At 41.0% G+C, this 23,623-nt stretch overlaps 1 protein-coding gene across 4 annotated transcripts in view; it reads right to left on the bottom strand.

Annotated features, from left to right (window-relative positions):
• SEMA4D (semaphorin 4D) overlaps positions 1 to 23,623 on the bottom strand; it is a 183,969-nt gene that overhangs the window by 37,852 nt on the left and 122,494 nt on the right. For all 4 annotated transcript variants that reach the window (XM_019517306.1, XM_019517307.1, XM_019517308.1 and 1 more), the window contains exons 3-13: positions 20,736 to 21,125; positions 16,302 to 16,447; positions 13,985 to 14,047; positions 12,670 to 12,768; positions 10,898 to 10,991; positions 9,006 to 9,119; positions 7,539 to 7,690; positions 5,309 to 5,484; positions 5,036 to 5,192; positions 3,774 to 3,996; positions 2,076 to 2,191 (exon numbers count right to left, since the gene is read on the bottom strand). In XM_019517306.1, coding sequence (XP_019372851.1) covers positions 2,076 to 2,191; positions 3,774 to 3,996; positions 5,036 to 5,192; positions 5,309 to 5,484; positions 7,539 to 7,690; positions 9,006 to 9,119; positions 10,898 to 10,991; positions 12,670 to 12,768; positions 13,985 to 14,047; positions 16,302 to 16,447; positions 20,736 to 20,829 — 1,434 coding nt within the window. In that variant the 5' untranslated portion in view covers positions 20,830 to 21,125. The remainder of the gene's footprint in view (positions 1 to 2,075; positions 2,192 to 3,773; positions 3,997 to 5,035; positions 5,193 to 5,308; positions 5,485 to 7,538; positions 7,691 to 9,005; positions 9,120 to 10,897; positions 10,992 to 12,669; positions 12,769 to 13,984; positions 14,048 to 16,301; positions 16,448 to 20,735; positions 21,126 to 23,623) is intronic.

Raw genomic sequence — 23,623 nt, 5'->3', positions numbered from 1 at the left:
CACATATCTGTAAAGGTGCACCATACATTGGTCCAATATTGGATCGGCCTTGATACAAAGAAAACTGACTATATTAGAAGTTGGCCTGAAGTGGCTGATAATTTGACTGATAAATGCCCATGCGCATGCAGCTGCAGAACAACACACAGGCAGAGTGGAGCACAGCTCAGCAGCTTTCAGAGCTGCACACAGCTGGTAAGTCTGTTGTGGTGGAAGGGGAGGGAAGGAGCGTGGGGGGGGGGCAGATCACTGCCCCTCACAGAGAGAGGGAGTGGGGCAGGGGCTGGGCACGCGCTCCCCAACCAGGGTGAGGCACGGGACAAAGCTGTGACTTGTCCGGATCTGCACAGGGCCCTGGCGGGGTGGGCTGCAGCTGCAGGCTGGGGCCAGGGTTGCGCTAGGCTCTTCCTGGTGGGGCAAGACTGGGCCACGCTGCACTTGGGGCGGGCAGTGGCGGCACTGGGAGGGGCATTATGGGTGGGCTAACGTGAAATCTGGGGTGGCTGAAGTCACCCCCCATAGCCCACTCCCAGTGTTGCTGCTGCCTGCCCTGAGTGAAATGCAGCCCAGCACCAGCTGGGAAGAGCCTGGCATGACCACCAGCCCCAGGCGACAGCAGCAGTCTGCCCTGCTCCGCACAGATCCAGGGACACACAACAGCCCCCCCATGCCCTTCCAGGGTGCATGCAGTGGCAGGAGCCACCCTTCCCTCCCCATGCCCCCCCCAGACAAGCCACAGTCCTGCACCCTGCTCCGCTCCAGTTGGGCAGCACCTGCCCCAGCCCCAGCCCCACTCCCTCCCTCACTGCAGGGGGTATTGATGTGCTCCCCACCACGCCCCTTCCCTCCCCCCTCCATCACAACAGACTTACCAGCTGCACACAGCTGTATCAGAAATCAGATCGGTATTAGTTGAATTGCCTCCTTAAAATCAGCTATCGGTATCAGCCCCCAAAATCTCTATTGGTGCACCCCTACATATCTGAAACTGAACAATTTGAAAAGAATCTACAAAGAAGGAACACTTTATCCTACAACATGCACGTGCATTAAGAAGAAAAAAAGTGTGCTCTCTGTCTACTGATTTTCCCTTCATCTTCATGAAAATGGGGGAGCCTTCCACTATGAAACAGATGCTAGAAAAATACACCTTTTTGAAAAAAAAAAAGAGGCAGTCCTGATAACCTACAAATTCCAGTATCAGATTCAGCACAAGGCGGCACAGATTGTCTCTGACACATACTGGTGACCTCTCTAATATCTAACTTCAGGGCACTTGCTAAACAAGATGAACATGAATCATGAGCATCAGCATGATCAACACAAACATTAGGATCATCATTTCTCATTTAGAAAGAATGATTCATTCCCATGGAGCCCAAAGTTTTTAAAGAATTGAGGAGTCAGTGTTGCACTCCATTCCTGATTAAAGTAATTCCACTGATGTCTATGCAACTGTATGAGAAGAGTCAAACATTACTCTCACTGATAAGGGCTTGTTTGGCCAGGTGTCTAACTAGCGTACAACACACACACAGACTAGCAAACAAATAATTACCTCACAGAATACTTCATTAGAGCTTAGGACAGAGGTCAGCAACTTTTTGGGCAGAGTGCCAAAAACACCTGCAACCTCAACTTGTAATATGTTGGTGTGCTGGGGGTGGATGGCAAGAGAACCACAAGGGGCCTGATCCTTGTTGTGGCAGTGTAGCCCCAGCCACTTCCCTGCCATCTGCCCCAAGACATGTGCACCAAGCAAAATCCCTTCACATGCCATCCTCTGGCGCACATGCTAGGAGTTGCCTACCTCTGGTTTAGGGCTTGAAGGAAAGAATTTTTTTTCAGTAAAAACTGCAGAGGAGTTTGGGAAAGTGAATGCAACAACCCATGCGAGAACACGAGGAGGAAACTTGTTAATATACCTGTTCTTTATATAAAATACCTTGTGAAAAAATCCTGTAAAATTTAAAGTAATGAAAATAAACTGTAACCTGATCAGAAAGAGAATGACATCCCTCATACAGAACAGTAAAGACTGGCTTAAGAATTCCATAAAAAACGTTTTCCCTTACCATTTTTGATGAAAGCAATAATGTCTGAACAGGCTCAAAATCTGGGAAAAGTTGCGTTTCTTCAATGATATGCATTCCATTTTCATAGCTGATAGCTTTGTGCAGGGCTCCTTGATCTGAAATAGCCAAGTGAGTAACTTAGTACAATCCTCAAAAAGAATATGGAAAAAAAATAGGTGAAGCGCTTTCAACCAGTCATAGAGCTAAACCCTAACACAGAGGTATAGAAACACTTTAAGTCCCATTTGTAGTCTACAAACAGAAGTTAGGTACCTAAATATCTTTAGAATCTGGGCCTGAGGGACCTGTTCAACGTCAATCCACAGCTAAAAGAAGAGCTGGAACCAAAATCCAGATTTTCAAATGATACAAACCTTAATACTAGATCATGTATCTTTTGGACTACACCTACAGTTTAATCATTAGTATATACTTAAAGAACTTCGTCCAACCAATTCTGCCTCAGAAAGTTAGTTCTGCTTAGTGAACTGAGCTAGTAATATATTCATTTTAAAATGCTATATCATTGTTATAAATGTATTCAGTTAATTTTTAACTGTGGTATAACCCTTAACATTTTAATTTAATTGCATTTTAGCTATGCTAACAGCTAAAACGCTTTCCTCGTTCCTACATTATACTTCATCACTGAAAGCCAAGACTCTTGTCAGATATGTCCAATTTGTCTTATTTTCAAATGTTGTAATATCTCCATATATATATCTAATGCTCATATTCCCTTCCCATTTCATTGCATGTAATCTATTACTACCATTTTTTGCATACTAAGCACATTTCTTATTCATAGTATCCACTTCAGTAAATGAGTTGCCTCACTTGTTTTGCAGCACTGAAGACTAATTAATCAAACACTATGCATAAAATATTTTGGGGGTCAGGTGGAAGGAGGGAAGAACTGTTCCGAAACGGATAGACAATGAATTAACAAAAGTATTAAAAGATCATTTTTTTTTGTTGCTAATCATATGTCAGATCTGATTAGGCTCCTTAGAAGGGTATAACTTTGAACTCTCCATGATTACAAAATATATTAATATATGCTTTGATACAACTAGAAGGAATAAGTACCTTCTATAATTGTGGATATCAAATGATCACAAGAGACCAGTTTAAATAAAGCATAGCCTTAAGCATGGAAGTGCCTAAGGTTTCATCAGTATGGTATGACAGGCTTGAAAGGTGTAGAGAACAATTTGCTCTCTGAACAACTTGTGTGGTACACTATTTAAAAGTTATCTTGTCTAGCATTTCAGAACAGCTGTTTAGAGAATCTAACTGGGGAAATGGGCAAGCAGGAGTTTCAAGTGAAACAAGAAACTACAAAAAGTTGACTACACTGTGTAGCTTCCTGGGAGTTATTCCAACTTCAACAAGTTATTGGTCTTTAGGCAGACAACACTGTCCTTGGCTGCTCCCACTGGCCCTCACCCCTGCTGATACAAAAGGGAGTGAACGCAGAAGACAGTCAGTGTAGGGGACCCTTCTACCTCTACAATGAAATGCTTTTTTCTGTGGCAAAATTTCACAAGCCAACAGTGAAAATGCCCCTCACTTTCTTCAAAGACAGGGACATTAGCAGATCTAATTATTTTGTAAAAGGCAAAGCTCCAATTCTATCTGAGCACAATCTATTTCAGCCTACTGTACAAACACAAAGTTTGTCTCTTGTGAACTCACCTGTACCAATAAACATGACATCATACACAGTGCCATTCAGTGCTTTAATTCTGTCTACCACGATCTGTGTATATTTCACATCTCGTTTTACTAATCTGGGTCTGTCCCCTATTGGGGTCACTGAATTATCCATTAGAGGGTGGTCTTTAACAAACTGTAGAGTTTTGTCTGGTAAATTCAGAGAACTTGTGTAGTTTGCTGATCTGGCTTCATTGTTTATGCACTGGCAAAAGAAAAACATAATGGTGAAATCCTATCATTTGCTTTCATACATGACATATAGTTAACAACAGCTCTATCCTTGTCCTTGGAAGTATAAATTTATAAGATAAGGTAGGAATGTGAGCTCCCTCTCTAGTTCTCTTCTTCTTTACTCTGTGTTGCCCATAACTACAAGGAGGACACAATCTTCAGTTTGGATTCTAAACCACTACCTTGTTAATACGATTTCGTTTTGAAAAGTTCACTTATCAGAGCACAGTTTCATTATTTTTTAACAACAAGTCAAATATTTAATACGTAACTTTAAGAAAGACTGTTTAATTCACCTTTGAAAAAAGGCCTTCTGCTTAAAAAATATGGAATTTAAACTATCAGTAATATATCCCTTTAAAAAAAAAAACCTCTTCAACCTACTGTATATTGCAACTTACTGAATTACACAAACATTGATCTCAATTTGTAGGAGGATGGCTGAACAAACATGTCATACATTGACACAACCAAAATATATATTTAGAATACCCACCTGCCTAGGCTTCACGATTGTAAAAGCTATATTTAGCCTACTCTGTCACCACAATCTACTAATATGAAAGCAGAAGCCACAACTTACAAGCAGAAATGCATGGAAGGGTGCTGCATGAAATGCAAGAAATGCTGCATCCTAGCAAGCGGTCTAGCTGAATCCAGTGCAATGACTTACGGACAAGCAGTACAGGAATGTGCAATATAATTGCTTTATACTGCCATAATGCACTAAAACACCAGTTGGAAATCTGTTACAAAAATAATAAAAACAGGAAAATTGTGTCCAACTCAACTCAAGTGTTATAAATAGGAATCCCTTCATTGCAGGATCCAGACTTCAGGATCAGTTAGTGAATAAATTGAATTAAAATGGCTTTCAAAGAAATGTATCCATATCACACCAAATGCATTAACTAAAAACCTGTTTTGACATTCTCCCTCAAATGTTATCGTTTCTCTTTTGGGTTCCAGACAGCAGAACTGCTGCCACGTCTGTATCTGTCTATACTTACAGCTCCAGGGCGAGGTTTAGGAATCTCCCCATTGTATCGTACCCACTTTGTATGAGACTGTTCTACAGTGGCACTCTGCATGTACTTTCCTTTGGAGAAAACTTCTTCCACATTCGACAGCTTGTATGCACACACCGCGGATAGCCCCACATTATTCCTACAATTAAAAAGTGAAAATGTTACCCTTTCAGTGCACTGCAGTAACCAGCTGAGATTAAAACAATTTAAAAATATTTTTTAAAAATTAAAAATGGAAGGCTATGCAACACTCACAGTTGTGGGGTAAACACTCCGTATATGACTGGTTCCCTCAAACTTGGAGACTTCAGAATGAAAACATCATTGATAATGTTGAAAATCAAATTCCTATCAGGTATGGTGCAAATCAATCTGGCTTTGAGAAAAGAGCTCCATTTTTTCTGCAAAGTCCTTAATCCACCTTGGTCCCTCTTTTAAGTTGGGGAGAGTGGCAGAGAGAGGAAAAAAATAAAGGTACGTTTCTTTTTTAAATAAAAGGATCAGTACATAGCAAGTACCAGAACACAGAGTAACTGCTATCTAAACATTTTACCGAAGTCCTATTTTTTAAAATACAAATGTGCCAAAAAAAACCCCAGGATGCAACAACAACACACTGCCTTTTATTATTTTTGTTAAAAATAATTTTTGGATTCATCAGGAATAAGGTAGATCAGTTTCTGTCAAGGACATTATACAGCCAAATTCCATTCTCAAATACTTTGTTCAGATCTGCAGCAGCTCCATCAGTTAAAAGTTACTTGGATACAGCTGTACTATCTGCCTGCCAAGCCCGCAACCACCACAAAGGAAATAAGCCCCATCCATCCACTGCCACTCTGTATGTACCCAGGCCCTGCATTCAGGAAATATGTATGTATGTATGTCTATCTATATCTATATTGATATATAGATATACCTATACAATATCGATATCTAACTATATCTATATATAGTTTACAGTGGTCCTGTTACCTAAGAGCAGTTCTATATACAGTGCCTAAGTGCCAGGCTTGGGTGCACATGGAGTGGTAACAAGTAGGTGAGGCTTACTGTCTGGATGGTAGCCCCAGGCTCAGTAACCAGATATGACTTTTACAGACACTACTGAGTTCAAATTTTAAGAAAGCAAGAGGAGACTTGGAAAAGAAACACTTGCATTATAGTACAGCTCAGAAAATTTTGCTCAGCATGGAGTTTTAACAAAAACAAATGCACAATGATGAGTAATTTTTAATCAATTTAGGTGCAATATACCTGCACTTAAGAAAGAATGTCTATCGGCTGACCAGCTGAAAATAAAATATAAGCTCCAACCCTGCAAACATGTATAGACGTCAAAGTTTACTTGCATGAATGGTTTCATTGGGAGTAAACAGGCACCGTTAGAAATTTCAAAATATCCTCAAACTACTCTGTAAGAACAGCTACCTGACAGCAAAATTCCAGCTAGGATTTCCTGCTTTTTATTCAGGGTCATTATTTAAAATGACTGGTAAAGGTTGCTATTTTCAAAAGGCAATGAACTGTTTGGGGTTTTTTTTTTACCTCTTTTGAAACTAGTGAATGCTTAGGTTTTAGAACCTGCCCCTAGTTCTTCTATGCTACTCTTATTTTAAAGCACATACAAGCTGTAAACAGGTAGAGGGTCACAGTAACAAGCCCAAAGTAAATTTGCCTTAAGCTGCTAGCACAATGGAAACCTTGTGCTCAAAGCCAGCCTTAGTTATTGGCATTTAAATAAATGCAAGGCCAAATAACAAAGCCAAAACGAAACATTTCAATCTTCTCAACATGAAACATTTATACAATTTCCTGTTGAAAATGTTGATCGAGTAGATACATTCCAATGAAATGCTTCAGTTCCCACAGAATCAGCATTTTTCAAAGGAAAACCGTTCCCTACAAAAATTTTAACAAACTCTGTTAAGCACATACTCAACTCAGCCTGCTTCATTCAGATTTAAACACATTAAGCATGACAGAATCAGGCTGCTGATGACTGGATTCTTCCAGGCTATGACAGCTCTCTATGGAGGTGCCACCTGCCACACGGCAGTCAAGAAACTAGCCATCTCTATGCAAGAAGGCTTTCTTTGGGTTGGGTGGAATCTTTTTTAAATAATTCAGACAAATCCCAGACAACCACCTCAGGACCTCAATTCTGCTTCAAATGAAGCAACTTTAAGTGCCAAAAAGTTCTGTATTTTATCACACAGAAGGAAAGAGCAGCATTACTACTTTTTTAGCTAGGACTTGCTCACCTGAACTGCAGGGTCAGCTTAGAGAAGCATTTTTGTTCACAAACACCAGCTACCCAAACACAAACTAGAATTATTTTTAAATACAGAAGATTAAATCTGAACATTCAATTTGCTGAGAATGAACCTGACCATTTTCTAAACAGCATGTGAAATATCCAGTATTTTTCTGTAGATGTTATCTTAAAAGTATATTGGTGTAAGGAAATTAAATTGTGCCCCACCTTACAAACTCTAGCTATTCTTGGAATCGTCAGCTTGCCAACAAATTCATATTCCACAGACGCCTCAGTGAAAAAGAAGTATACTTTGTCATCTTCCCCATCTGTGCTGTTTTGATCTGCTCTTATCACATCAGCAAAAACAAAATTGGGTTCTACGGATACAAATAAAGAAAAGCAGTCTATATTAATTGCTACTTTCATTTACATATGTTCCTCTTGGAGATTCTCCAGGGCCCCTTTCTCCCAAACCCCATGTCTTCTGGAGGTTCCCAGAAGAAACATGAGATAAGAAGGGGGAAGATGTACATTGTTCTTCAATCTCCTCTGAGATTTAAAGCTCCAAGCAAGCTACAGGGATTGGTCTCCGCCTGCCCAGTGAATGCCTGGAGCCCAAGGAGTCCACACAGTCCTACTGAATATCCATCCAATATACTCCCAGATCCAGCAGGCTTGGAGTAGAGGACCAAAGCTCATGCTCACATTCTTGCAATCAGATCTTTGATCATAAAACAGAATGCAAAGAAATTTACTTAAACTTCAGTTCAAATATAAAATGAAAAAAAAATGCAATTCATTTTGTTTTCCTTAAAAAACCCACAAATACCTAAAACTTGAACTTTATACTGTGATGCACCAAGGTGAAAAACTTAACATGATAATGGGCACATCTACATGAGACGCTACTGTGCAGTTGTTACTGCACATTTATTTAGTACTTTTATTAACAAGTACTAAATAAATACACAGTAACCAGAGTTACTGCGCAGTAGTACCAGCAAATGTCTTTTAAATGATGCTACTGCACAGTAGCCTAATAATACTGTGCTGTAGCATATTAGCACTATCCATGCTGTGACACACTACTAAGCAGTATTTTTTGGCTACTGTGCAGTTAGCGTCTCATGTAGGCACGCCCCATGATATTGTAAAAAGTCCTATAAACACAAAACATGAATAAAATGCAGTTTTCAAGCCATGACCTATGGCCTTAAACCCAGATGATTTTGCTGTCCATACACTTGGTCTGTCTGCCTTTTTTTATTTAGTTTTTATAACAATTCAAACAATCCTTTGAACACGTATGTTGCAATTCATTTCAAAATTAAAAACTAAAAGATCATGTTCTTTCTTGTTTGGCTCTGTCATAACCCAGTAAGGTTAAAGGTAAACAAAGAAAGAAATTACTTTAAACTTTTGAATCTGGTCAAAACCTGTATATTCGGATGCTGATATATTACAAAACTGTTTATTTATTCTTGCATACATTCTCAGATTTCAAAGTACCAATGCCCAATAGACCTCCCCTTTCACGATGGGAGGGGCATACGAGGACAGATCTCTCTATCTGGCCTTCTTTCATCTTGGGGTGTTAAATGAGGAAAGATGGTTGAAAGAAAATGTTGGGAAATTTTCAAAGGTAAAAACTTTCAGAAGAAAACTGATTTAGTTATTTTCACAGTTACTTACCATTAAGCCAAGGTATTGCATATTCTGTTCTCAATGGACTCTGATGAGAGTGTCTGGAAATAATAGGCTCACTTCCCAAGAAGTTGTAGGAAGTTCCAGAGTAAAGCTCTCCATCTTTAATATAGTGAATTAAACATATTTCAAACCATATTATGTATTAAAGAACAGGGTACAGAAATATTTCAAAACAAGTCTTTATATTAGCTTAAACCCTCACCAAGGGAAGATAACAGGCATTACCTCTGTATTGCCTAAAACATACTTTTACTGCTGAGGCTTCCTCTCTAAGTATTTTTAAAAATAATACATTTACACTTAGTTGGTTATCATTTTAATACAACAATCGTATAAAAATTACCAGGACTGCTCCTGCAGTACTTGATAACTAGGGATCCTGGCTTTCTTTGTTTAAAGAATCCCAAATTCTCTGAATAAAAACCTCACTATCTGTGTTCTTCCACGATTAAAATGAAATGCCACTATAGGTATGAGTTGAACACAATGTTTTATTGATAAATTTACAATTTTAAAGCAATTTAGAAGACTACCAGTGCCTCAATCATTACAATAAAATAAATTCTAAACACTGACATATTTTGGCATTTGATTTTGGGTTTTTTATCATGGAATATCAGAGCTCCCCCTGCTCCCTTTGCTCACCAGGATACAGGTGCATCTGTCACTCCTGCTGCTTTGTGGTGCTGAGCAGCCCTCACATGCCAGTGTCCTGCTCCTGCCAATGCCAGTGCCCCTCACTCACTCCTAGTCCTGCTGGTGGTCCTCACTCCTGACTCGCAGCCCCCTGCCCCTGCCAATGCCCCTCACTCCCAACCCACAGCCCCCTGGCCCTGCCAGTGGCTTACTGTCCCCCACCCCCACCAGCCCTGCCGATTGCCCTCACTCCCAACCCGCAGCTCCCTAGCCCTGTAAATGCTCCTCACTCCCAACCTGAAGCTCCCTGGCCCTGCCAGTGCTCTTCACTCCCAACCCACAGTCCCCCTACCCCCCAGCCCAGCTGGTGCGCCTCACTCCTGACCCACAGCTCCCCACCCCTGCTGGTGCCCCTTACTCTCAACCTACAGCCCCCCCTCATTCCCAACCTGCCCCCCATCATTCCCAACCTGCTACCCCCCACCCCCCAGCCCTGCTGGTGCCCCTCACACCTGACCTGCAGCCCCTGGCCCTGGTGGTACCCCTCACTCCTGACCTCCAGCTCTGCTGGTGCTCCTCACTCTCGACTCGCAGCCTCCTGCCCCCGCCTCCCCCAGCAGGGGGCCCAGCTGCCAGAGCTATGGGAACTGGCAACTACATGCTGCCCGCTCAATACCCCACAGGCACCAGCCACAGCTGGCCAGCAGGGCCCAAGCTCCAGCTTCCGTGCATTGGAGGCAGTGACTGCTGTGGTGACAGCAGAGTGGAGCACGGAGACTGGACCCCTCCCTGCTCCCCCGTAGGCAGCACAGCCAGAGTGGAGCTGAGCAGAGCCCATGGCGGGTGGGGTGGGCTGCCGCTGTGGGTTTAGAGGCTCCCTGCCCTGCTGCGTTTCCTCTAGGGCCCGCTGCAACCCAGCAGGCGGGTCCCAATACAGGAGGCTAGAGCAGGCAGCTTAGAAAGATTTTGGTGAATGAATGAGTGTATACTTCAACTGCACAAACTGAAAACCCTAGACATTTCTAAAGAATGAAAACCAAAACCAAAAATTGTTGGAATAAAAATGACCAATCGTTTCATCTTTTATTTAACACTTTAAAACTAATTATGCAATGCAATATTTTTATAGATGCTAGATAATGAAATAATAAACACAGTAATGGATCATATCATGAGGAAGAGTGAAGACAGAGAATCCAAGGTTGTATTATTGATGAGGCAGTTAAAAAGTTTGAACTTACCAACCATAACTGATGTGTAACTGTGGGCAGGATCAAATGGACATCTACCTTTACCATCTTCATTTTTACCTCCGAGTTCAAATGACATTAAATTCTACAAAGAATTAATTTTTGTTAAATCAAAAGACTTACATGCTTTCCTCTGTAATGCAAACAAAACACGTATCAAGTAAAAAGTAATTGTGAAAAAAATGTAAAACTATAATTTACTGTACTGTATCATTCATACTCAGCATCAAAAGGCACTTAAAAATGCCATAAACCAAATTTTAAAAAATGCATCTTATGAAGTTATAGAGAAAATGACCCAGTGACTAAAGATTACAGAAGAGCAGAGAAAGATAGTGAAAGGAGCTCTAAACTCACTACGAGGTCCAATAAAAAAATAATCCCATTGAGAAGATAGACATGGTAAAGAATGAAAAAACAGAGTAAAGAGTTGGGTATCAGGTCACAGAAACAGGTCGGAAAATGAGAGATATGAATACCAGAAGTCCCATTTATGAGGTGGAACTGGGACTGGCGTGAAGATAGAAAAAGTCCACTAATAGGTTGTGATCTGATTCTACATTTAAAATGGAGGGGGTGGGGGGCAGCAGGGTGTAACCTAGCTGCTACTTTACAGACTCCCTGAAATTGAAAGTGTAGGGATTTTGGGAAGACCACAAAAACTGTGAACAACAGCAACAATGAGAAACAATCTATGCATAAGTAAATAAGTCACAATCAAGATAAGGAACATACACATTCTGACACTATTCTGGAGGTGATGGTAGATAGAATTGCACACAAGTCAGACAGACAAAGTCATAGTCTAATGTAATTCCAACATTTCTAAATTTGGGAACAATATAACACCTAAGTTAAGGACAGCACTAGCAGAGTCAGAGGCACAGAAAAGAGGATTTTTGATTTTAAGCCACAGGACCATTTGGAAGCATTCAAAAGTATGAAGACATGGAATATCCTATAGTTGACAAAGACAGAAGAAGCTCGAGAGAACTCAGAGAGAAAAAGGGAAAATATCAATACAGCTTTAAATTATATATTTCTGCTAATGAGAACATTTGTGTCAACAGATATAATAAAAGGAAAGCCCCACTAAGGAAAGGATGTGGGCAAATTGGAGAGAGTCCAGCAGAGGGCAACAAAAATGGTCAGCACATGACCCCGGTCACTGACTGGAGTCAGGGGGGATACGAGCTGATGAGAGGCACCAGACACCCTTGAGAAGCACTCAAAAGGCACCAGATACCCAAGGAACAAGGAGCAATGGTCTCAAGTTGCAGCAGTTTAGGTTAGTGATTACGAAAAACTCTCTCTCACAAGGTAGGTTGTAAAGTACTGAAACAGGTTACCCAGAGAAGTAGTGGAATCTCCATCCTTGGTTTTTAAGACCCAGCTAGACAAAGCCTTGGCTGGGATGATCTAGTTGGGGATGGTCCTGCTTTGAGCAGAGGGTTGGATTAGATGATCTCCTGAGATCCATTCCAACCCTAAATTTCTATGATTCCATGGTTTAACTTCTGTTAATAATAAGGCTGAATCAATAGTTCATTAAAGGTTTTGGAAAGAAACCCTGAAATTAACCTCCAATTTCTTCATTGTTATTGTGAAAAAAATAATCATGCTCTCAATCACTAAAGAACTATGACTAGCACTGAAATTCCAGTTGCCTTAGGGAAAAGATTAAATCATCAAATACACCTTCCTCTCATTCATTTTAACGGGTTTTAAAGTTATTATTAGGCAAGAAAAAATGCCACACTTACCAGATAATCGCAGATTGGCTGAAATGCATTAGTTCCACATACATACAGGAAAGTATCATTCAGCTGTTGCAAAACACGCACATAGTTAAGACACTCTGTCTGTAATGCAGAAGGAAACCATAAAAGCATTGTGATCAGCCACAACTTCAACATTTTGATAGGAACGTCAGCTGACTAAAACTGAATTTTCAACTCTTCCACTGCTGTTAAAAACAAATATTTCTCACATTTAAATGACATAAGGTTTGGGGGGGTGCCACCATTACTAAGACAAGAGCTCCTTATCTGATTCTCCAAGATCTCTGATTCTATAGTATCAAAGTTTCCTACAACTTTCATTGTGTAACTATTTTCAGTATACTCCTCAACATAGTATAGTACCTAGGTATCACTCCTACTGTTCGTAGTTAAATTATATATTCAGTTCATTGCAAAAATCAATCTAATTTAAATCTCTTAACACAGAGAAATTAACTCCAGGAGTGTGACCAGCCAACGGTGGGGGGGAAAAAAAAGGATATTTTGACTACTGTTGCCAGCTGAGCAGTAAGTCCATAAGGACCTTGAGATGGCATACAATCTTGACATTCAGAAAGCACACTATCTCAAAAGAGGGTAAGTCACAGTTAAGCAAACTGGGGCTATGATATATATAAGCAAGTATGATATATATATATATATATATATATATAGTCTTAGAGACAACAACAGACCTTCAGTCAAGGAGGAAAAGGCTGAAAACCAGAATCACTAAAAAACACTGCTTGGCAACTTACACACAGCTACTTTAAAGTAGTCTTAAATTAAGGTACCACAACAGCCTAAATTCTCTACTAATAAAAATAGTACTCCCAGACTAATTTTGGCATGGCAAAGCTTTCAGAGATTGTTATGCATATCAAACATATGGAAGAATAGTACCATTTCTGCTCCTTTCATGTCCATATTAACATCCTCCAACACACCATATCCCCCTCCTCTTTTCCCCAACTCTTCACAGACATGCCATTCAAAGGTCAAGTGTTCACTATAAACCTCTTGAAACACATACACACAAATTAAACAGTCATATTGTTAAAACTGATACATTTTATATAAAGAATTAAAAAGGTGAGGGGTCATGAAAAGATGAGAAAAGTAAAGTAGATTAAGTCATTACAATTCACAAAATTATATTTGTTCAGAAAATCAGTTTTCTGAAATTATTTTAATTTTTTAAAGACATTAATAAATAAATAGCAACATTCATCACATTCTTGAAACCATTTTGACAGTGAAGTTTTTAACATTTGCCTCCCCTAAGCAACAAATTCACCTGCTTGGATTTGCCCTTGTCCGCACATCTACTCTTTTTTTCTTCAGTGACCTTCCAATATAACTGGGGAAACACAAGCAAAACAAAGGCAGGTTCAGTGCACTTCGCACTCATTTGAGATCTATCAGTAGGCCATGCATAATATTGACAACAGATGATTTTTAAGAGAGTCCACTGCAAATGCAAGTCACTTTACAAATAGCTGTCAGAGATCCCAACGTCTTATCCTCTGGGGAGGTGACATTTCCAAATGCATGTGCAACTAATGGAGTTCTCACTGACAGCCAGTATATCTCAGGGTTCAACAAAAAGATATTCTGTGACATTTCTCAAATTATTAACAAAGTTCCCAGTGCTATATATTTCTTAGGAAAATAAAATGATAGTTTTGGGGGTGTTCACAGACTGAAGTAGAGAAAATGAATTACATAATTATTTTTGGAAAAATGTCAATATATGCAAATAATTCATGGACCACACTATAGTATAGGTAGGAAAAAGCTTTGATGGTTACACACGTTGTCATGGATACCGGATGGCATTCTATGTAGTAAATGTGTCTCCTGCTGTTTTGTATTGAATATCAATGTATCTCTGCTTCTTAATGTTTCAGATAGGTTTCAATGAAGTGTCCAATTCTGAAGGGAGACCAGTTTTACAGGCAGGGGGAAATCAGTATCATCATTGAAAGTATTTCCTTACACCCCATTGTTAATTAAACTTAGGAATTATAGGAACTGTTTTCAAAGCCACTCCATGTAAGATTTGGTGCTACGTTATACATCTTAATAATAATGTCTCTGTTATAGCACAATGCAGCATCATGTACAGATCTCCAAGCTATCCTGGCTACTGAAAGCCTAGCCATGTTAACAAAGCACTTTGACTAATTAGACCTGTTAAGCAGTAGGATATATTAGGCCCCATGCTCCTGCTGGCTCCTGCACCCACTCACTCCCAGTGCCCACCCAGCCCCACAGTACAGGTGGGGGAATGTATGCAGCCTCAACCCCCGCTTGCTGGCAGGGAACAAGCTGGTGCTGAGCACAGGGAAAAGCGGCTCCTTCCCCACCCTGTGGCCAGTGCCCCGTGCTACAGCCACTCACAGCCCATGTGGGGCTGCCTTTGCCTGCTCAGGACAGCCCTGTGCGGGCTGTGAGCGGCTGCAGCACAGGGCACCGGCCACAGAGCGGAGGAGGGGCTGCTTTTCCCCCCGCGCTCAGCACCAGCTTGTTCCCTGCCGGCAAGCAGGGGTTGGGGCTGCGTGCAGCCCCCCGCCTGTACCATTGGGCCGGGGGGGCACTGGGAGTGAGCAGGCATGGCAGCCAGGCAGGAGTGTGGGGCCCACACCAGTATCCCAGGGCCAGCACCGGCAGGGCCCAGAGCAGGGTGGCAGTAGTATGGGGTCCCAGTAGGCAGGGGCTCTATGGAGCCAGGTCAGCTCCCCACTCTCCCTGCTGGTTCAGCCCCGAGGGAGAGTTGCTAAGCTGGCCCAGCCCAAGGACTGGGGCGATACCCATGCTCCTCCCCTGCCCCCCCACTTCTAACCTGAGTTTCCCATGCCGGTGCAGCCACGAGGAGCCACATGTTGCAGGAGCCTGCTGAGGCTTCCCCTGGGTCCTACTGTCCTGTCATCTTTGACAGGAACCAGGGACAAATAAATATTAATTTTCTAAATTTTTTTAGGGAACCTGCAGGCCGGATTTTGCCCACCCCTATTCTAATTCAAGAGACACACCCCTATGCAGCAGCTTGAAAAGGGGTTGTTGGAAGGCAGCCCTGCCCGCCTTCTCCTCTGCCCAAACCTGAAGGAATCTCCCCATAGATGAGAGATTTTGGGGGCCCCTCTATGACACTGGCTCTTTCATGCACCATAAAAAGGGCTGGAACGCCCTTCATCCTCCTCTGTTTAAAATCACAATAGCCAACCTAAGCTAAACCTTCATATGTAAATATATTTGAGTGAATTAAGCAATTATTTCCCCCTACATTTGCTCCACACTAGGAATGCAATCATACTACAAACTGAGCGCTTTGCAGACTGATGCATGGCTTTGTAACTGAATGATACAGCAAGACAGCAGCCAGTCTGTAGACCAAATCTACTTTCAAATTTATTTTAATCTGGTGATAACCATGTAGGTGGCAGGATACTGAAAGACAGGCAAGACTCATTTGTGGTTGCAAAGATAAGAACAATGGCATACACAGTATAGCTACCCAAAATATACCATCTATTATAGGAAAGATAAAGAACGACAATTTTGGACACAATTTTTTTTAACAGGAAAATAGGAGGTTAAAAAGGTATACTCACCTCATGCTGTTTTTCAGCAATATTCAGTGAATTTAATGCAAAGATAACTTCTCTAGCTCCTACATATAAAACATCTTTGTCTTCACTTAGCAATAAGGTTGAATAGTTAAACACTTCTGGTGACTGAAAATGTACCAGCTGTACTTCTGTTAACATAAAAGGTTAAATGATTATTCTTCCTGACAAAGTATTACTAAAGGACAATATTTAATAACATTTTTTTTCATTTGTGTAATTGCTGGTGCTGAAAACTGACTTTTTAAAAGGAACAAAACCCAATATAAAATCTTATACTACAGTCTGGCTGGGGAAGGGCGGGGGGAACGCAATGGGAAGCTTAGTTAACACCTGGGTTCAGTTAGCAACTCTGGGCTGCAGCACTGATGTATACAGTATGAATGAGTCTCAGTATAAATGAATATCTGAGATCAGAGCTGTCAAATTAAATTTTATTGTCCTCTGATATAACAAACTATTCCACGTTTGTTGTGTTATTTCATATTCTTGCACACATAAATATGCACAATACAGCTACACACAAAAACATCAAAATGCTAGGAGGTTTGCCTTTAAACTGTAGATTGCTACTCTACTCCTAGTTAACCCTTCTCATGCTTGAAAAAAGTTGTAGCCTGCCCACCCTAGATACAAAGGATAGGGTTACGTAACAAACAACCATTATCCACACTCCTGAAACAAGTATCCAAACTAGGACAACTTGGCTAAGCACAGACATCTGAGGGCATTAGCAGCAGGTTAAATAAGTTAAAAATGGCTACCCAATATCAGGTAAGTCAGGATGGGGGAGCTTGCGGGGAGCTGGGAGGTCAGGTGTGACCTGTGGGGGGACAGGTGTGATTTGTGGGAGCGATCTTGGGGATGGGTGGGTAGGTGTGATCCATGGGATGTTGCTGGGGTCCAAGAAGGCCTGGTAAGATCAGGAGGGCTCACAGGATGTGTGGTGGGGTTGAGACTGGGGCTATTTTTAGACCCCCAACACCCCACAGGTAAACCCACACCCCCATCCCTCCAGCTCTCCCCCCAACCGCCACCAGGACTTCCTTATTTAGCTCCAGCAGCAATGAATGCTGACGAAAGCAGCAGCACCCAGAATGGCTTGCAGAATGGGGGTTGGGGAGACTGGCTCATCAGGGGTGGGGAGACAAAAAATAGCTTGGTGCACAGCATTGAGGGGATGCGGGGGTGAAAAGCGCAGCCCTGGGGCTGGAGCTGGAGACTGGGTTTTCCTAACCCCAGTGCTGGACAGGGGAAATGTACAGAAGTTCCATGCACTGGTTTGACCTAAATCAAGTAAGTCTGACACTGCATTGATCCAGTTTTATCTTAAACTGGGTTCTACAATTTTTAGACCGGTTTGTATGCATGGAAATTCTGTATAGTTACAGGTTTAGATTTAATTCCAGTTACTGAGACCAACTTAATTTGTTCCAGCCACAGCACATAATACTGAGAATAGCTCCATGTTCTTGCACTGAACTGCTTTATTCTCTTCAGTGGTAGTGACACCAGGGTTTAAGTACAGGGATTTGGGGAGGTGAAATGGATTCAAAATGGCCACTCAATTTAATCTTAGCTCATACTGGTGCCAACCTTATACAATCTTGGAAATGTTCAGGGATTAGATTTGTAAATGAATCGACATTAGCACCACCATCCACTTGATTTAAGCAATCTGCCAACTAGAACTACTACAAAATGTGGGAGCATCAAAGGCCAGGTACAGACATTACACTTTTACCAGTATAAGTGATCTAAAACCAATCCATACCCATAAGGACGCAGACTGATTTAAAAATGGTGGAACCCAATCTAAGATTTGCACCCCCCCCAAAAACAAAGGGTGAATGAATGTGTATTCTGTTTGCTACTGATCTAAACTACACCACTTACAAAAAACTGTGCAACTTAGATGGATTCCACCTTGGGTTTTTTGAATGCCAGTACCTAGCCATTATGTCTAAAAAGCTATACTGCTTACATACACTATTCTTCCCAAAGGCAATACAACATATACAATAGCTTCTCCTGGTGGGGAAAGGGAGTTGCTAATAAAGAGGTGTATTTCCAGAAGTGTATTTAAATTGTGACCCTGATTTCAATAATATTCTTCCTACAATTAAGAAACTCTCTTCAGTATTTGATATCTTTGCTTACACTGGTCCACAACAAAGGTCTTTTATGTCACTAAAAGCGTATGTTAACTACTTCCCCTTCATATGTCAATTTATCTAGACACCTGGATCATACACCTAAGTTGCCAAACTGAAGAGATCAAAAGTAGTTACAACCCCAGTAGCCCTTATCTTTGCAAAAGCAAAGGGGTGAAAGATATCTGGGTGTCTGTGGATTCTCCACCCTACCCCATCCAGCCTCGGTACCCTGCAAAACCTTCCTTTTAACAGTATTTTAACCTTCCACAGCACTACAAGAGCTAAGCCTTCACTTAACAATGAACCTGACCTCAAAGGCTTTATGACTGATAAAGAGTAACTGCAAGTATAAATAAAATGGTTGTGCGAAGCATACAATACTATACATTGACACATTCCAATAATTGCTAAAAGGTCTTGAATAGTTAGAGGCCTCTGCATTGACAATATACTCTAACATTGTATCATGTCTGTGCAACTTAAATGGGGTGTGATCAGAGTCCCACCAAAATCAATGGGACTTTGTGTCATATTCACACCACAATTCAAGCTGTACTATGGAAAGTAAGTGTAAATAAAAAGGAGAAGGAAAATAGTTACTGTGTAAGTACAATGGTTGTATTTCAGTATTAACATGGCACTAACCTCACAACAAGGAACGGATTACTCAGTTCTCTCCACAGACCAAAATAAATGCAACTAAGCTTTGTCTGGAAAATCTTGTGCCACACACATCTCCTTAGGAAGGCATGATTTACAACTAAACAGACTTGGACAGGTTTGTTCATAAACCTGAGTGTTAATAAATCTGTTTAGAAGCTTCTGTCCAGGACATTATTTCAGATTATGCAAGCAAAGAAACCTTTACCATATGCACTTCTGACAATCTCTGTACTGTAGATAACTTTTGCTTATTAGCTAACAAACATGAGACACCCTTCCTTCCTAATCAATCCCACAAATTGTGAACACAGAATAGCAGGAGCAGTAAACCTGGCATCCACCATAAATGACCTTTAGCAACTTCACTGGCCTAAATGGTGCTAAATTCCCCAACATCCAAGTTCATTCAAGTATCCACAAAGAGCTTAGCAACAAGAGGTTAAGAGAGTTAATCTTTGCAAAAGGAGCACAGTTTTCCTTAACACAGGGCATGTCTACATGAAATGTTTACTGTGAAGTAGACTTATTAGCTTGCTAGTAAACAACTCAGCATCTACACGTAGAGGGCTATTAGGCTGAAGTAAACTAATAAACTAATTTTTTACTCCGCAGCAGCACACGTGTAGACACTGACCTGACTGGCTGGGGCACGCGGGTGCTTCACTGCAGGGGCTGTCTGCCATCTAGCCCCCACCCTGAAGCACCTTTGTCCCCATCCAGCCAGCCCCTCTGCAGTACTCTGTGCTGGGTCAGAGCAGCCCTGGGCTACGCCTGGGAGCAATAATCTCCGGCATAATAAGCACCAGAGTTTATTGTGTTGCCTTCATATGGCTCATGTATACACACCCACAGTGTGTCAAGTAAGAAACAAAGAAATAGTAACCTAAACAAAACAGTTAAAAATATTATTGTACACTGGGATCTGTAGGTTTTTCCACAGCAAACAAGATCAGAATCAACTTGTTGACTAAATACTTTAAGACACAATTCCTACCCTCCCTTGGACTTTTCAGGAGTTTCTATTGCTATAACAATACTTGATCAAGAACTGTCTCCTGGTTGCTTTATATACCATATGTAAGCTAATCATCCAGGGGGGTTTTTTCATATTGCAAACAGAGACATAGGAATATTCAAGATACTTTTCACAATGTTGCTGTGTTGCCATATTGGGCACAAAAGCCGTGAATTAGATATGCATTTGTATATTGACCCTTTTCTTTGCAAGGAAAATGAAGCTCAAAAACCTTCAAAAGTGACCAGTGATTTCAGTTTAGGGTGCTGAAGATTAAACTTATTCAAATAGCTTGATATTCAGAGAGTGAATGCTGAGCACTTTCTGAAGGTCAGTCTCTTTAAATGGGCTCAAACTGGGCTCCCAAAATCATTAGTCATTTTTGAAAAATTGTCCTGATCACTGAAACAGCCAACGATTAGGCAAACCCTCAGTACTCTAAATGTCTAGAGGGAAGACAGGATGGCAACAAGATGGCAAAGTCCACTTCACCTCAATTTCCTGGGAGCGCTCCAAGAAACTACATAAAAATCAAACACAGCATGGAAAAGGCATATATTGCTCTTCTTAAGTCACTGCTCTTACCTCTGTACTCCCATGTGATCCTGGGCACTGGACCAAATGCTAGTGCTGCTCCAAGCAATAAGCTCAAGACTGCATACAACAGAGTCAGAGCCATGTTAAGTGTCCTTGCTGTATGGAAGTTGGGTATCTGTAGTAGCTAACTTGTTCGGCAGAAGAAACCTTCAACTCCAAAAATTAGGTTACAGGACAGACATTGCTGAACTCAACGAAGATTGACAGACAAATTAGAATGATGTTCCCAAGTGTATGCTTCCAATAGATTACTTCTTCAAAGGAAGACACATTTTTCAGGAGTCTGAATAGAGAGACTGCCCACTCTTTCCACAGTGTGTCTCAGCAACTCTTCTGCCTTTTAAGAACATTCTTTTGCTGTCTCGAGATTAAATCACACTGCAGAGGATGAGAGGGTGGGGAAAGAGAAACACATCAATGATTTAACAAACCACAAGATATTTTTTGACAAATGCTTTTTCAGTAGTAAGCAGAGTTCACTCTTACAAAAGTAAAAAGGAAGTAGTTTACATGTATTAGAGTTCCAAAATCAGACTATGGCAACAACAAGCAACTCTGACAGCAGTAATTTTTATTTACTATACATACAAGAGTATTTTGGACACCCTAGTACAGTTAATCATATATATTACATGAAAATCTACTCTAATTCATATCTTTTCTTACCTTTAAAATACATTTTAAAAATATACTCCTTGCATGCTTCTTTATCAGCCTTAAATGTCTCGCAAATGTCACCAAACATTTTTGTAGATGAAAGGCTCTGTTGCCCTCTTTTGGCCTGTTGCATAAGACTTGTGTGGCCCTGGCCTCTATGGGTGGAGCTGGAGCAGGTGGCTTCACGCTTCATCTACATATACATTTACTGGAGGGTGCCAGGACTTGTGACAAGAACACCCAGTTCCAATCACAAGTTGGAGGATAATTAGCACATGGATCTTTTGTGGCAGGTTGTCTGGAATACACTCACATACTGAGCAGTACTAAACTGTGGCGTCACCATGGCTTGACATGCTGTGGACTCTGCTGGGGCCCAACCCAATGAACTGTGTGATAAATCATGAACTTTTTGGTTTTGGACTGATATCATGCATACTTTGTATTTCATATAAGTAGACATAAAAGCATTGCTCAAACGTGTCTTTATGAAGTACCTGTGCCTAAACTTCCAGCAATTTGCAAAAAAAAGAGTAAAATGAATCAATTCCAGATAAACTAGATCTGTACTATAGATTTAGTTTATCCAGAATTGATTCATTTTACCTTTTTCTTTTTGCAAATGTTTTTGTTGCAAGAGAGGCTGCAGGGGGGGAAACTTTGTGGAAGGAAGAGGGCAAGGGGGCGACCTTACCCCCAACCACTATTTACCTTGCTGAAGCAGTGGGAAGGGGATAAATTCAAGACAAATCTCCAATAATTAGATTCTATACCTGGAAAATTACAACAAATTTAAAACATTTCCATATATAGAATCTAATTATTGGAGAATCATCTTAAATTCAGGGTCACCTTAAATTTGAGTAAATACAGTATCATTCTGTCTGAAACCACTACACTTTACAATTTCTCATGACATAGTTATCACAGAGATAACTGTTACAATATAGCACCAACTGCCTTTTAAACAAAAAATATATGCTTCCTCTCTTTCCATCCTTCCCTTCTCAGACTCTTATAAACAAATATTTAACTTTTGGGAAAAATCTCTGCAGGTCACTAAAGAACAACAGGGGGGAAAAAGTGATCCAGTGATGCAACTAAACTGATCTGAGACTGCAGAAAATGACAGTGGTGGAATTAAAATCTGTTAATGGGTAATCCTAGAGATAAAAAAATTGGTTATTCATTGAAAAAGTATCAGGTATCTGACAAAGACAACTCTAGCTGTTCGAGTCGTCATTCATCCACAGGGCCCCACCTATGTTCTATACCACTGTTTCTCAATGGGCTCTCTCAGCATCACTCGTCTTTATGGCAATTCTCAGCAAACTCTGTGAGCTCCTCTCTCTGGCTTCCAAATAAGATTCCTAGCATAACCATATCCTACCAAGAACCTGAGAGCATTTACACTTATGGCAGTTATACCGTCTATGGGAAAAGAGAAACCTACACCTGAGTGTACCAATCAGCCTCTAAAACAACTAAATGCTTTTAGATAAATCTGTGGGCTTCTCTACACTGCCATACACTTTGGATGTTGTAGTAGGTATGCACAGAATGCATCAGATTTGCATGCAGCAGTGCCCTGGGAAACTAAAATGACACACAGTGTCGTGGGAAATTAAAATGACACTACTGTATAGGTTCCCAGACATAGCTGGACAGTCTGTAGTGTCACAATGAAGGAAGGTCTCAAGATTTACAGTCTACAAAGAGGAGCACATTTGAAAAATTAACAAGAGAAGCAGCAAGAAATAAGATTAGAATTACTGTATGACAGGGGCAGGCAATTATTTCAACTCATTGTTTCTTAATGAGTTTTGGTGAGCTGTTGATGGCCGCATGGGTAGCCCTGCCCCCTGCCAGCTGACCTGATCACCATCTTGGGACTGGAAGTCCTACCCCTAACCCCTAACCTTTGCCCATCCCTTGTCCCCTGGAAATACTCCTTTTTGGGGAAGGAAGGGGATTGCTATCTTAGAACCAGGAAAAAAGCAAATCATACACTAAAGTCAAACACCTACTGTAACCTATTTTAATATTATTACAAAAAATGTTTTTGTCATGATTTGTGTTTCCACTGTGTATAGAGGAGATGATTGCATAATAACTCTAAAATAAATTCTTACTCTTGCATATTGCAGGATGTGTGTGGTGGGGGGGGTGCATCTGTGTGGCTGTGTGTGTGTGTGTGTGTGTGTGTGCGTGCGTGTGTG

This window comes from Gavialis gangeticus, unplaced genomic scaffold (genome assembly GCF_001723915.1).
Source record: "Gavialis gangeticus isolate Ggan-Ray unplaced genomic scaffold, GavGan_comp1, whole genome shotgun sequence".
Taxonomy (NCBI): domain Eukaryota; kingdom Metazoa; phylum Chordata; order Crocodylia; family Gavialidae; genus Gavialis; species Gavialis gangeticus.
Note: the sequence above shows the minus strand (reverse complement) of the source record. Positions and strands in the feature narration are given on the sequence as shown.